The sequence below is a fragment of the Daldinia childiae genome, assembly GCF_008694065.1.
Source record: "Daldinia childiae strain JS-1345 chromosome Unknown Scaffold2, whole genome shotgun sequence".
NCBI classification, from domain to species: domain Eukaryota; kingdom Fungi; phylum Ascomycota; class Sordariomycetes; order Xylariales; family Hypoxylaceae; genus Daldinia; species Daldinia childiae.
Genome location: NW_022984643.1, coordinates 6540157 through 6556327, shown reverse-complemented (window position 1 = coordinate 6556327; position 16171 = coordinate 6540157). Strand labels below are relative to the sequence as shown.

Sequence of the window (16171 nt, the reverse complement as noted above, 5' to 3'; positions counted from 1 at the left end):
CTAGACTTTAAGCGGGTTTAACTATCGTTATGATTACTTCTATATTATATTTATGTTGAATATTCGATGCCTTTATACTCGCAACATGCCGAGCGTAATGAAATCAAGAAATGTGTAGTTGAATCGGTGTTGTGTGTAAGGTGTTGATATCTTACTTACATGCAGGTATCTACCGCACATCGTGACAAATTAAGAAGACTTAACTCCTAAACCAATAGGATGCAACCTATCTAGCATCAAGGTGAATATCACGGATGAAATGGTAATATCAACAATTCACTAACTATAATATGCCATGGTTACCGGGCTTGCTTCAATATGTGGGATATTATGCAGTTCATGCCCAGCATGGAATCCCGAAGGATCCTAACGAGGTAGTTACACAAACCCTTATTGCATCCGACTTAACCAATGTTCATTAAGCCTCTATCCGATGGTAACTCTTGGTAAACATCGGTTCGCGTTTTGACGCCTATTTAATCACTAACGCGATATAAGTGTGGATATATGAGTAAAGAGCGGAAAAGGAGATATGAAGTTCAGTGAGATCTCACAACATTCTAACAAGGAAGGATTTACTAGTGTATAGAATTGTATACAAACCCGTAAGGAACTCAGCAGATGCCCGCGTAGTAGTTATCAAGTAGTAAGGCATATTTTTACAAGATTACTTTAAGTAATATAGTGTTAAAATCGACTAGGACGAGACTCAGGTATATAGTCAAAAGATATTAGTGAAACCGAGCTGAGATTCTGGGGAAGCATTATTTTATGAGGCATTACTTTTAGTTTCATATGAATAGCCTGGTAGTCTAGTTAGATCATTACTAATTGAGGTAAAGAAGACTGTCTGGATTCCTGGGCAAACAGCTCGATGGTCTTGACAAGGGTCAACGTGGAAACGCGACAATTCGAATCACCAAGGAGTATCTCTATCTAGAGCTTAGTTTTCCCAGCTATGGTGGACGGTGATGTTATATCTAGTTGACTTACTGGATGAAATGAGCGTATAGGTCTATAAGATAATGGTAGACTTCACATTTGTGTAACCCACTATGTCGGTGCCCTCGAATCTTGACATGCAGAATTAAGTTCTTACCATAGAGGATTCCAAATGTATGACTGCATGTACATTTAACTTATACTACGTATTAAGACATTTTAAGTATCGATCATCGCAGCAGCATTTTCCTACTTATTGTGCCATTATGCTATGAAAGCTGGTTCTAGGCTGCTAGGAGTCAGAAAATCTCATTGATAAACTACAAGGATAGACACGGTATGTAGTAGAAATTCAAATGTGCTAAACGATTGCAGTAGGACCTATTTGTATACACATACGCCATGGCGTGGCGTAGATAGGGTCCCCCGGAATTCGGATAGGAAATCCTTACCCTTCCCTTAGCGTGTATGTATACGTGTGGATAAATACTACTGTAACATTATGTCTACCGTATGTGGTGACTATTGAAACATCTCTGTGATATTCGCTTAGATATAATTTGTCTCCAGGTTGTTAGTAAGAACTTCATATGCCGTAATTCTATGCTACCTTGGCCTACAGGCGTAGCTATGTATATGAGGTAAGGATCTTGATTCCTTCGGGTAGCTTGTAACTCCATGTTCTTTTGAAACATTGTGAATATTGAACATCCCATTTTCACTTGTTACAATGCTGCCAATAGCTACCTCTGGCCTTGTCGCCGGTGTAGTAGCGCATCATGGCATCTTCATCCGGGGGGAGTGGCACATGAAAATTCCGCAAGTCATTGCAAGCCATTTGATTCTTATGGGCGTCCTATTGTATGCTCTGTATGACCATTATAGTTCCTTAAAGATCGCAGCAAGTGCCTTGGGAACAATGATTTCTTGCTACTTCTCTTCCCTGTTCATTAGCATGACGATATATAGACTGTTCTTCCACGCTACTTCACATTTCCCAGGTCCGAAATTGGCCGCCGTCTCGAAGCTTTGGCACGTATTTCATATTCTCGATTCGAAGAACTATGCATTTCTGCAAAAGCTGCATATGGAATATGGCCAGTTTGTCCGTACAGGTAAGAGCATTCTACTCCTAGACAGCCTTGGTTGAGTCATGGCTGAAAAGAAATTTACGTCTAGGACCAAATGAGATTACTATATTCCACCCTGCGGCTATTCAAGAAATAGAAACTTCGAAGAACCAGACGACCAAGGATGTTTGGTACGATCTCCTGAAGCCGCATAAATCTGCTGTTTTTGCACGGGATGATGACCTACATAAAGAATGGCGCAGGTCTTGGACGCAGTCCTTTTCTAAAAAGTGTAAGCGCTGCCCCCGTATTCGCTATCACTATCTCAGCGACAATATTGGGTTAAGTAGCTGACATTGTCATATTAGGCATAGACGCGTACCGTCCACGCATGGTAGAATTAACTCAAACGCTTTCTCAAAGCATATCAGAATATGAAGGCGCCCCCGTAGATATTGATGAAGTCATGACTTGGTTCTCGTTTGATGCAATGGGCGATGCTTTATTCGGAGAAGACTTCGGTCTTACCCGCTCCAAGTCTATACATCCCGGAATCGTTCATCGGGATCGAGCCCTATCCATTCTCGGGCCTCTCGAGGGAGCTATATGGATAGCCCGTCTTGGGTTTTCATTAACACCTTTCTTAGGAAGAGTTAAAGACTGGTTTAAACTGGTCTCCTTTTGCGATGAACAATTAAGGAAAAGGATACAGGTACAGTCATATCCCAATTATGCCGCGATGCTACTAATACTGTCAAATTAGCGTCCAACTGAGTCCTTGAAATTAGATATGGTCTCCTTCTTCCTTGAAGAATATAACAAAAACTCCGAAACGATGAACGACACAGATCGGGGTCTTCTACTAAGCGGAACAGTGCTTTCGGCAGTTGTTGCTGGCAGGTTCGTCTTGTTCTCCTATCATAAGCCCCGACACAAACCTCAAGTAGGGAAGCTCACCTTACATAGCGATACTACTAGAGCCGTTTTGATTGCAGCTTTCTGGTTCCTATCGAAATATCCTATTCATGCCGACAAGATTCGGTCTGAGATTCAAGTTTTAAATCCAAACGACATAGATACTCTATTAACCCTTCCGCATCTCAACGGGGTAATAAATGAAGTATTGCGTTTAGCACCATCAGCTATGACGGGGATGGCCAGAATTACAGGGCCTAATGGGTTTGTATTCGATGGTACATTCATCCCACCGTTTACTAGGATAACAGCACCTAAATATGTTATAATGCGGAGTAAGATACGATATTTATTACCCCGCTACGCACGTATTGCTCGTCTTGTTAATACATAAATAAAAATGCAGTGGAAGCCTCGTTTGTATTTCCGAACGAATTTATTCCCGAGCGCTGGTACTCGAAACCGGAGCTCATCCGTGACGAACGCGCTTTTGCGCCGTTTGGTTTCGGTACGTATTAACACGAATTCCTTTCCGTGTAGGTTATCTGATTTAAGCTTACAATGAAATAGGTAATCGCATGTGTACAGGTAAATCCTTCGCTCAAACGGAGCTCTGTCTTGCTATCTCAAATCTGCTCCGTCGCTATAAGGTCTCTTTTGCGCCGGAATACGACCCCCAGACAATGTGGCGAGATATGAAAGACCAGGTAACTGCGCAGCCGGGACGTGTTTTGTGTATATTCGAGCCGTTAAGTGACATTAGAGATTGATGAATATTTGGAGTTGAGTAAATTATTATGTAGAATGTAGATCAACCATACATAAAGAGATCCTTGTCAGTCTCGGCAAGCTTTGGCCATGCTTGGCTCCAGCTGCTCACTTCTTCAACATGTGTATTTTACTTTACTTGAATAATTCAATATAAAGCTTCTCTTTTAAGCTAAGTCATAGGATTTCAAAAAGGAGATAGATTAGAAAAGTAAAAGCATATTATTGATATAAGGCTGTTTCTTTCATTTTAGTCTTACTATTTCCTGCAAAGCCTTGTATTAAAGATAAAGAGGTTTAGTATATACAATGTCAAGATATCCCACAGGTGCTTGCCAAGCATCTGGCAGCCGTCAACATACAAGATACATCACACCCCCTATTTAGGTACCATCGCCAAAAACATTCATCCATTTATAGTAATTCTTTACGATTGCTACCCCCCTACATATGAGCCTTATATTCAATGGAATTCCGTATGTTACAGATCATTCCAGAGTCTTAGCAATTCTTGTCTTACCCTCAATACCACCAATGTGTGAAACCCGAGATGCATGTTCTCTAAGGCTGCTTCAACATACATACGCCGTATATCCCAACCTCGATTATTTCAATAGTTCAGCTGTAGATTTCGCTGCAAGCCTACTTCCACACCCAACCAATCGTTAAGTTCAGAATTGATTGGTAGTGTGGGGAATGCAACTGTCTACTTTTAGTAGTGGAATGCGAGTGTGCGACCTGAGGTAGAAGCAGTTAAAATTTTGGATAATGGATAGCCGACAGAGGGTGTCTTAACTTAACCTACTATGCCTAGCATCCTGTCAGCAAAATGGTGGCTTAGGGTAATTCTTTATAGGCATCATCACTACAACCACCCCTACGATATCTAATTATCGTACATGAAAGATTTCGACATATCAACATATCCTCAGGATATATACTACTGTCTTATTAGAATGGTGCTGGATTGTTCAAGCTTACTTTCCGTCTCTACGATTATTCACTCACTTCGTTAGAAATCCATCAGTCAAAGCAAAATGAACACCTTCCAGGGCGAGTTGAGCATACCGCACCATACTTATCTGAAAATTCAGATTGCACTAGATGTTATTGTTACCGTCTTCGTAGCCGTTCGGCTTTCCACTAATTATCGACTTACTAAGAAGCTCGCAGCAGATGATTGTAGGTTAAAGCGCTATGATTCCAAACCTTAGTGTCTCGATCCGTCTAATACCTAACACCTTGTAGACTTTTCCATAATGGCTGTTGTCGTTCTCATCGGCTATTCAACGTCAAGTTTTCTAATGACCCGATGTGAGCCAGCCTCGAGACCCTTTGGCACGCATCAATATTTAAATACGAAATCTAGCGTTTGAGAGTTCGACCACTACTATACCCTCAATCACAAAGGTGGCTACCTCACATCTTCTAAAATCTCTAGCGTCGTTATTAGGAGGTGACAAAGGCTAATTCCATCAAACTATTAAGATATCGGTAGCATGTCTATTCACCGGCGGAGGTGCGATGTTCTTCGCAAAGGCCCCGATCTTCCTTTTCTACATCCGCATATTCAACGTTATGAACTGGTTGCGAATTACGTGTTACGTCGTCTTGGCTACAACGGCTATAGCATACTTGGCTTGTTCAATATACTCAGGTGTCAACTGCATTCCTAGCGACGGCGTTTACGATACTTCTTTCTTGAACCGGTGCGCGGACAGGACTTTGATTCAAGCTATCGTGCGATGTTTCATCTCGATCTTCTCGGATATCATAGCCCTTTCCTTACCACTTGCTGTACTCACCAAACTACACCTGCCACCTACGAGGAAGATAGGTTTGGCCTTGGTATTTATGACGGGTATCTTGTGAGTATTCTAAACTTCTAAACTGTTATTTTCCTGTTTGGTATCAAAACTAGAATGATTTACGGTCGCTAACAAGAGGAACATTAGTGCCATGGTAGCAGGTTGTATATCTCTATATTATCAGTGGAGAATGGCGCGAACGGGAGATCCGCAGGATATGACGGTTGCTATGCTCTGCACGTACGTTATAATCATCACCTAGGTATTTATGCTATGGTCCCCATGTCTAACGACCTCATAGGTGTATTGAATGTTCTATCGCCATTCTCGTCATGTGCGCCCCAGCGCTACATTCTCTCTGGAAAGTCTACATTTCGAAATCTCGCTTAATCACCAATCCTCAGTCACTGTATACATATCGTACTAAGAAGACGGACATGTCAGACTCTTCGCAGAAACTTAAAGGCGCATCACATCATTACATAGAGTTGAGTGAGCCTAATAGGGCTGTCTCGGGATATCAAGCAGACGTAGTTAGCGTTAATAACAAGGTATATCAAGGGGTGTAGATACCAAAGCTTGTATTATATCTACCAGAATAAAACTAGACTCGTGCTTAGGTTGGGCAGCTCAGGAGGTATCCAGGGTAGTTACAAAAGAATAGTTGGGAAATTAGAAGGTTTACTAAGGATTGGGTGATACGATGTAGGAGGGTACCTTCGTGTAGATTACCACCTTTATTATCTAATGTTCTTCCAATAGAATTTTTGATATTTGAGTATTTATATACAAGACTTTATGTATGAAAGCACGTAAAAGCAAGAAACTAGCATGGGTTGCTACGAAAATATGTTGTTGGTTGTGTGACGCCTATAGAATAGACACCAGCCACAGGAGCTGAAAATCCTATCCAATATTTCCTAAATTAAGTATATTAATCCTACCCCCTCGATTTATCTTATAAACTCTTAGTTCTCCTATTTATCCATTCTATTCTGGCAATGCTACCAACCCAAATTTGTTTTCGACTATTTCTCAATGATGGCTTCAATTAACCCCACTACCTCCGACTCCGTGGAAGCCAACCCTTTTGATCCCCGCCTGAAGCTTCAAGTTCTGCTTCCTGGGGATCCTTTCTACGTTTCTCGTCAGGAGTCGTACTGGGCTGTTAATACTCGGCTCAACCCATCTTGCTTTGTTCTTCCCGAGTCTTCTCAACAAGTCTCGGAGATACTTAAAGTGCTGGTGGCTCTAAAGCGACAGTTCGCTATCCGAAGTGGTGGTCATTCGCCAGTGCCGGGAACTAACAATATAGCAAACGCTGTTACCATCGATCTCGGCTTCCTGAACAGGGTTGCATTTGATGCTGGCTCTGAGACGGTGAGTTTTGGCGCAGGCGCAAGGTGGAAGGACGTATACGAGGAGTTAAGCAAGTACAAGCGGACTGTGGCCGGAGGGAGGGGTGGCGACGTTGGCGTCTCGGGCCTGCTCCTGGGTGGTGGCAGCACATGGATGATGGCGAAAAATGGCTGGGCTGTAAGTCATCTTCAGGTTCAAATAACTTGACGAAAACCTCTTTTATTCATCTTCACCACTGCTAGTATCACTACAGTACATAAAACTAATGACAATATCCAAGTGTGATAACGTACTATCGTATGAAATCGTCTTAGCGGATGGCCAAATCATCACTGCGGATAGAGATAGGAATGTGGATCTATTCCGCGTATTGAAGGGCGGCTCGAACAATTTTGGAATCGTCACTAGGTTTACTATGCCGACTATGCCGTCGGATAGAATTTGGGGGGGCGTAGCTGCCTCTCCACAAACGGCTATCTCTGAGGTTATCGATGTGATGTGGGAGTTTACGGAAGAGCAAGCTAAGTATCCGGACAGCTACCTTATGGTTGTTATCGGTTATTTCCCTGACTTCGGGGCTAATGTGGCATCGACTGCTCTCTTTCAAGGAAATAATGATTCTACCGGCCCTGAATTCAAAGGGTGGCATGAACTCCCTAAACTCGTGGATACCACCAAGGAGACAACGATACATAGCATATCCTTCGATATCACGCTCCCTCATAGCTACCAGTAAGTAAAGCCCACGGTTTAGTCTCCTTTCTCGATACTGATCACTAACGACATCATCTAAATGAAGTGACGCATGGTTTACTCTCTGCTTCAAGAATGATAAACGTATCATGCAAAAAGCTGCAGAGGTGCATGAAGTACTCGTCGAAGAGCTCAAATCACTTGTCCCGGATGGCAATTTTGTCACCCAGTGTATCTTCCAGCCCCTCCCTACAATTGTATCGAAACACTCAACTGCAGCGGGTGGGAACGTAATGGGTGTTGAACGAAACACCGATAACGCCATTATTTTCCAGTACGCGGCCATGATGGATACAGCCGAGCAGGCGGCAATCGTATATCCTAAGATGCTGGTAGGAATTCAAACTATAAAGGATTTCGCAGCTGGCATAGAAAACGGACTGATGGACTGGCTGTACATGAACTACGCGGACAAGACACAAGACGTTCTTGGGAGTTACGGCGCTGAAAACGTCAATAAAATCAAGCAAGCAGCGGCAAAATATGATCCTGATCAGGTCTTTCAAAAGCTATGCCCTGGAGGGTGGAAGATATCAGACATAAGATAGGAGCAGTAACATTGGTTTCGGAGGAACACGACCATGTATCGTATCATTCGACTTAACTAAATATTGAAGTGTTCAGTCGCAAAATCCTTCTCCGTATATCATAATTTAATCATTACTGACTGACTATCCCTGATAGTTTTATATTCCTTGTTCACGACCTCTACTACCAACCTTGCCGATGTTAGTAAGCTCTACTGAGTGGTGACCTTCACCTCTTTTTCTCATCATATCTTTAGTTAAACCTGGCAAAGACTCCAGTGTTCTACTCTAATAGAATTCTGTCGCGTTCAAAAAATCCGGGTTATCCTTTACTTCTTCTGCGAACTCCACACCGAACCTGAAGAGACTATATCCATCCAGCGAGTCAGACCGTCTCTGACGAAATCCATATAGTATTCCCAGTAATGCACAAGCGGCACTCCAGACCGCAAAACAAACCGCAAGTACATTTTGGGGTATTATTCCAGTTACCAATATCTTCCCTGGTATTGAAGAAGTCAAGTTTTAATTTATCCATGCATCTTCGAAACCGTACTCTTTATATGTATAACTGATCCCAGTAGAGCTACCCTTGAATCTACCCCTGGTCCACTTATTCCCCGATACATAAGGGGTTAGGATGGTGATCTCGGCATTCACACCATTTGTTGGTACGACGTGATCGGATTTGTGCAGTAGTTAAATGATAGCTCTTACATACTAATCATGACAACAAGAGCATTCTTAATTCTCGACTCAATTACCTACCTAAAGTACTGGGCAGCGAATCGTGTAACCACACAGGTGATACTGACATAATAAGAACACCAAGCTACGATGATATTTTTCGGTGAGAAAATAATAGCGAAAGCGTCTTAGCTGGAAACAGTCTGCGATCAGATACTAATTTGGTAGATCATGTTACATCTGTTACAGTATAAATGATTCAGATCTATGTAGAATACACGAATCTAACGGACCATTCTCCGGGTTAGCCACCACCAATATGTACCTAGGCTACCGATTTAAAATAAGCCACCTCGTCATTTAAAATCTGCCTAAGTAGCTGGCTACGTTATGAAAGGTTTATTACTACCTCCCAGCTGTTATATTCGCAAGTGCGGGAGTGCTACACTGTACCCTTTTTGGGGGGGTATGTCCAATCAGAGGCTATTCGGTGAGTTTTTGAACCAATCAAATTACTTATATCCAAAGAGGTTTACTGTGTAGTACCGTCGCACTTGAGGACATACTCCACCCAGCTTTTATATTCCATGAATTTCCTGCCTCGTTTTTTTGGTAATGGTGGAGGTAGTTATTAACTACAAGCCTTGCATACTATCAACTTTTGACTTTTACGTATCTTTGACTGAAGGTGATGAGTCTAGATCTGATCATTTCAAGACACTCGCAAGTTGTTGCCGATGAACTCAAGCAAAATAGAAATGTCTAGCTGCCCAGTCAAGCCAAATTGTTCCTCAGAGACGTTCGATGCTGATCCAGATATCGTAAGTATCCATACTCTATTATTGTAAGTCTCGTTAGGTTAACCATCGCATAGGCCGGAATTGGAGTACGGAGGTGATCTCCAATATACTTTGTTTCTAATTCTTACTATGCCCTAGGTAATTGCGGCCTTTTTGATTTCCGCATGGTCTAGTCTATTAATCACGAGTGTCGAATATGCATCCCGACACGCGGACGTTTTTAGCCCCTATTCAGGTTATGCCGTGCGGCTAGATGATCTATTGAGGAGTTACACTAGACAGCTTACAAGGCGTGTAAAGAAGCCGTGGACTCTCCAATCCATACAACCAGTTGTGTTAGCGGCCAGTGACCAGCAACTAGTCACAGGCCTGGCAATAATGGCAACAGGCTACATTCAACATTGTATTATTACGCAGTACCATTTCGACATAGTCGCTTCTTTAGGTGGCATTGCGTTCAACGTCTACCAACCTACTCTATATGCTCTTGATGGATACACCAATAGAGATCCTCGAATGAAGCTGTGGAGAACGATTCTGATGACGATCCTGTTTGGTATGATTATTCCAAGCATTTTCGTGGTGTTCAACGTCAACTTTCTAAACCTATATGGAGCATCTACTCAATGTATATGGGATGATTTGATTGATTCCCACCACGACACGACTTTGGACGTCCTACTCAGCTTCAACTTAATTTTAACTATTTGGGCCTATATAGATAGTATGAGATATTTATATCCTATTCTCTTCCGGAGGTTTCCACACATTTCAAGTTTTATATTATCCTGCTTTGAGATGTTATATTGGATCGACAAGAAAACATTCCAATTTGCGCAAAGTATCAATTTGACAGATCGGTTATATAAAGAAGTCAAATCCCTAAAGGCATTCGTTACCCTTTCCTATCATAGGCTCGTGTATACTACAATAACCGCCATAGTCCGGCCAATATTTTGGGTTATATTCATTCCAATCTTTACCTTCCAAGAAATCATAAGGTCACATTTTATCGACATCTGGAGAGCTTACACAGTGACCTTAGCATGGACATTGAAGTTATATCTATCAAACAGGACGCAGTCTCCTCCGAAGTCATAAATGGCAGTGAGAATAAATGGGGGTTTGGCCAGATACTTCCACTATTGCTTTTGATTCTCCCAATGATGTCAGCTTGGGAGTTATTCGAGGGTTAGTACTTATTGAAACGAGAAGACAAGCTACCTCAAGATATATGCTGACCTTTTTTTATAGAAACACAACGTACCGGAAATGAGGGAGGGGCCAGAAATTCGTACAATCATGAACTCTTAGAATATAGTGAACCTATTATTCGTAACGACTCAGCCGCATCATCTCTTCATCCCCTCTTCCAACCACAAGAACGTGATGAGTGCGAACGAGAGGCCGTAGAGGTTCAAATTGGATTCTTACCTATTAGCATAGCGAATGGGATCAGAGTTGGATCAGATATCTCGGATCGAATGTATGAATCTAAGTTGTTTAGAGCGTGGGCTATTTTCTGCACCCTGGGAATTTTTGGTGGGAGTACTTACTTTGTGGTTCGAGGATATACAATTTAGAAGGGGAGCTCTTAGCTACGATACGCCAGTTACTACGTTTATATACTAAAGCTATTGACGAACTATATTTTAAAGACGCCTCATAAGTCAACTGACTAAATATACCTTGAATTTTGCGTTGGAGTCCGGTGCATCGAAAACGCGCTTACAGATACCCGAACCAAGAAGGAGAAGTGACTCTTCGGAGATATCAACTTGAGGACCAAATAGCTGGCGGTCCAAGTAAAATACTACTTTATTCATGATCTAAATGAGTAAGGTGTTATTTAAAAGTCTTGCGACGTTATTTCAACAAAACAGCAGTAGAAGCCCTAAACTCGCTGCCTCAGGATCCAAGGACTTGGGCATCCGTTTCGGGCTCACATGGTAGAAATGGCAAGATTGGTTTAATTTTTATTTTCTACAATCACTACTATTAATAAATAATTGTAGAGGTACCTAATTCAGCTACTTCTAATGTTGTTAGTCTCCTTAACCTTTCTAGAAGGGCATCACTTTGACATCAGTAACCAATTGGGTCACTTCAGCCAAGCCGCCAATCTCCTTCAAGATCTCTTGGCGCGCTGAGGTGTTCTTCGCGGCATCAAGTTCCTTGTAAGCGTATTAATATCAGTAACTTGAGCATTTAAAAAAGACTTTGAATACTAACCGCCTTGTCTGCAATTGCTCTCACAACGGTGATCTTCTTCTGGGGAAGGTTCAGGGAGCTTCCATATACACCCTCAGTGTCGCTGATTTTCTCCAATGTCGACTGTACTTTCTTCAAGATAGCCCCTGCTTCTTCATCGGACGCATTCTTAGGGCTGATGAGCAATATATCCAGGATAGGCCGGCCGTCAAACAGATGCGCGCCGGGGTTGGTCTCAAAGACATTCAAGTCCGGAGGTCCGGATGAAAAGGGCTGTGCCGCGGCTTTATACTCTGCGTAGCCAGGAGATTCAACGAACTTGGAGAAGTAGGAGAATTCGGGCCATTCTACCAGTTGTTAGAGACTCAACAACAAGATGTGTACCAACCAACCCGCGTACCGAGAGCAATAAATTCTCTAAATTCCCCGGTCGTATCTTTCCCGTTTTCCGAGATTACAACACCTGCCGCTCCTCGTAGGACACCTCCTTCTTTTAGAGCCTTGAAAGCGATGGGGATCGTCCCTTGTGCACCCTTGATGGATTCGGGGTCATTCTTCACCTTGGGGAAGATAAGCTCGATGATAGCCATGATGAAATAAAATAAGAGCTTGAGAATAGAGTGAAGACTTAATAGATGATCACTTTGTTGAACGGGGACAAGAGAGAGCGGGGAGACCTTAATATATGCGCGAGCGGCCGGAGCGGAAACAGCTGGCACGTTTTTCATATGATAAATACAACCAGAAATTTAAAAGCAATATATCACAAGCCTATATTAAAATTCTGTAAATTATAATATTTAAATAGTTGTTACGAAATACTTACTACCTGTATAAACCTTTAATTATGATTTTTCTATATTTTTTTTTTTCAATAAATGCTATAAATTAATTCATTAGTTTATCACCGATGAGATCCCAATCACCGATCACATTGATGTTATTGCCGAAGGGACTATAAGGTAGGTTAGGTACGTATTAGTTCCCGGATGATGTAAATGTTCAGTTATTTTCTTGCCCGCAGAGGTTACCGCGCATCTGCATCAATTACACCATCCGGATTCCGGACCAACAAATGGATCGGGATAACGTCCTGATTAGTCAATTACAATCTTGTTGGGTATGTACTTAAAATATCATTACGTTTACCCTTCAGATCTTTTTGCGGCTAATTATATTCTTACGGCTTACATCAGTAATTCAGATGACTCTTATTTGACATTAGTCGTCCTACTTCGTGTACTCCTCATCATCTAAGTCCCCGATGTTGGATATGTGGAGATAAAGAGCTCCGTTCTAAAACCCCGCATCGGAACGCGAAAGTGTTACAATAGGAGGCTTCGGGATAGAAATCATACCGTACCTAAGCGCTAAATATTCCCATGAGCTACGATATCACTGTCTCCGCAGCATCCGATGCAGTGTCCGCTATTCCAAGAGACATGACCCGGAATAGTTTATTTCAATATACCACCTACGGGTTAGCACATTTAGTTTGATGTACGTCATCCTCCCGACACGGTATCATATCATCCCGGAGTAATACTACATACCAACCGAAACTCCCCCGACGGACTTAATAATTAAAAGTTTTGAGCGAACCTTCGGCAACATAGTGAAATATTATTAACCATATTTTACGCCGTACCCTTATTAACTTACCTGATTGAGGTTCTAGGGACGACTGAAGTATTGTCACATATATGATGTGTGCCTAGAGTTATATTCCCACGGTATCAGGCTTTCCTCGATCTCTACAATAACATCAGATAACTTTATACTTAATGGGCTATGAGTTAGATTCCAATATAACAGCCAAGTTATCAAACGCATACAGGTCAGAAAATGGCCTCGTGAGCACACCCTAACTAGGACTAAGAGCTGAGTGCTTCTTTAGAGTCCGTAGTGATGCTTATATCATAAAGTAATGATGTGTATGGAAGGTACGGAAATGACAAGACAGACTTGCCAGCTATAAAACATTGCACAACTCGAGGGGCTCCCCTGACCATTGAAGTCTACCATATTGTATTTATCCACTTGGGATTGCCCTGCCTCAAATAAAGAGCACTAACGAAAGAACGCGATGGGTTTAATTGGACTACTATCCATACTAATTAGATTGTTCCAAGGGAGATGAGAGACAGTCTGTTTTCGAGATGATTGGAAATATATACATCCCCACAGCCCCAACTAGTAGCCAACATGATTGCACCCATAAGGCGGAGCAAGGTGGCTTCAGCAATGCCTAACAACAAAGACCCTCAACAAACCATGTAAGCCCACATAACGGCATCAAATAGTAAAGCATGAAAGATGAAATTTCTACTTGTATTAGCTTTAGCCTTCTTATGCCTTGAGGCAACCCCTACCATAGTCTTACATGATTTAGTAACTGGCTATAAAATGGCCAACAGGACGATAGCCGGGAATTACCCGGACTCTTGTCAGACCTCATTCTTGTCTTGTCACGAGGCGGAACCAAACAACATGAAAACAACTTTGTTGTTCCGTAAGGAACTCTAAACTATCTACGAAGTTTTAAATCTATGCATACTAAACATATCCTCTGTTCTAGATGAGACATCTAGAATCCTAACAACTCTCCGATTTAATACTTTTACCAAGAAGACTACGTCTCTCTCTCTCTCTCTCTCTTCAAATTTTATTCAGGCATCACATCTTACGTCTAATCGCCAAGATGAAGAGGATATGGTCTTTCATTTATTATCTAACCCATCTGGAGTGGAAGGAAAAAGTGCAAACATACTGCATCTTTTGTGACAGAAGTAGATTTGAGGAGAACATCGTCTATGAGGTACAGCTCGACAAACATCAAATTGTAAATGATACAAGTACATTATACTAATGCTGCTACTTACCTAGGATGACAATCTTATTGCGATAAACAACATACGAAAAGCAGGCCGCTACCACTGGCTGATAATGCCCAAGTTGCATAGCTGGCGCGACATCGAGAAGCTAGAATTTGAGGATGCGTCGCTAAGTCAGTAATTACCTGTGTATATATCGTAGAAGGTATTTTTAACTAAGTTGTGTTCTAGTCGACTCCATGGTGGAACTCGGAGAACATCTCCTCGAACAAAACTGTCCTACCGTCCCATCCGCCAACGTACACATGGGATTCCATCGCGGTCGCCGTGCTCTCTTCAGAGATATTTACTGGCCTGACATCGTCTCCATCCACCATCTTCACATGCATGTTATCGTCGAGCCTCGTTTCTGGCCGAAGCTGTTCAAATACCCCTCGTGGCTGGCGTTGATGTGGAAGTCGGAGAAGCAAGTCATGCGGGAACTAAAGGGGAAGTCGAGGAAGAGTGGTAAGTTAAGGACGACGAATCTGCTTCGCCGCTTCTTGTTATGTTGGTCGTCTTCTCGTACGCGGTGACCTGGATCTGTTATATTGTGCTCGTATTTTCGCGCACATGTTTTACTGTGCCGTCGTAGTAGGAATTAGAATATAGCATCGCAAGATGAATAGGCGTTATACCCTTGTTTCTGTCCCAGGTCATGATAGATAGTTTATCTAGTCGATAGTTTACGCGCAATAGTAAAGCTGATTTCTTACTAACTACTTGGTGTACATATTTATGTTTCACTGAATCTGACTTGCTTCAAGGAGAACTTAGGTTCTTGTTAACTTTGACACTCTACTTGTTTGCTGTACCTCCTTTTCCCGCACGTTTATATAATCACCGATAGGGTATTTCTTCCTGGGGGGAGTTATTCTTAAGACGCATTAGATATTCTAAGTACTGGTTAACATAAGTTTTGCCTAGAGTGGAGTAAATAGAGTATAAGCCTCAAAACGATTGTAGTCGCACCACCCCAGCATCCTGCTGCATGGCATCCCATGGCCAATATCGCCCCACGATTGTATTACACCACTAATTAGGTGGTTCGCCTCGTGGTAAGAACCAGTGGAACTAGATGGGGCTGAAGTTCTAGGAACTATTACTAGGTAAGATAGCTAGGTCAACCCGAAGCGGCGGCGCTTGTATGCACGGGACATGCAAGATGAAAGCTGAAGTGGGTTTGACAGGTTGACTGGGTAGATAAACCACCAATTAGTTACACAATATGTTTATGTAACACAATAGAGCTAAGCGATAGCTCACGATATGTCTGTTCCCGTTATGTTTGACAGACCATACATATCAGTATACGTAGGCTAAGGGCCACGTCAGGAGGTTTCACCATCCATCTGACTGAACGCCCGACTTTCGACTTTTGTAAGCAATAGCTTTCAGCTTGATATAATCCTAGGATTATTATAAATGCATCTAATGAGCATAGAATGGAATCATTCA

At 42.2% G+C, this 16171-nt stretch overlaps 3 protein-coding genes across 3 annotated transcripts; 2 read left to right on the top strand and 1 right to left on the bottom strand.

Annotated features, from left to right (window-relative positions):
- Positions 1-1672: 1672 nt before the first annotated feature.
- On the top strand, positions 1673-3697 carry GL218_02600 (Tryprostatin B 6-hydroxylase; the record flags this gene model as incomplete). The annotated part of the gene is made up of 6 exons (XM_033579128.1): positions 1673-2057; positions 2122-2304; positions 2381-2724; positions 2776-3262; positions 3334-3435; positions 3498-3697. 6 exons carry the CDS (start codon positions 1673-1675, stop codon positions 3695-3697), a joined length of 1701 nt encoding a protein of 566 aa, XP_033437938.1.
- Positions 3698-6541: 2844 nt separating this feature from the next.
- GL218_02599 (Bifunctional solanapyrone synthase) lies at positions 6542-8163 on the top strand (the record flags this gene model as incomplete). Its single annotated transcript, XM_033579127.1, has 3 exons — positions 6542-7039; positions 7143-7594; positions 7662-8163. 3 exons carry the CDS (start codon positions 6542-6544, stop codon positions 8161-8163), a joined length of 1452 nt encoding a protein of 483 aa, XP_033439054.1.
- Positions 8164-11692: 3529 nt separating this feature from the next.
- Positions 11693-12430, bottom strand: GL218_02598 (uncharacterized protein; the record flags this gene model as incomplete). The annotated part of the gene is made up of 3 exons (XM_033579126.1): positions 11693-11803; positions 11862-12187; positions 12241-12430. 3 exons carry the CDS (start codon positions 12428-12430, stop codon positions 11693-11695), a joined length of 627 nt encoding a protein of 208 aa, XP_033439053.1.
- Positions 12431-16171: the final 3741 nt, after the last annotated feature.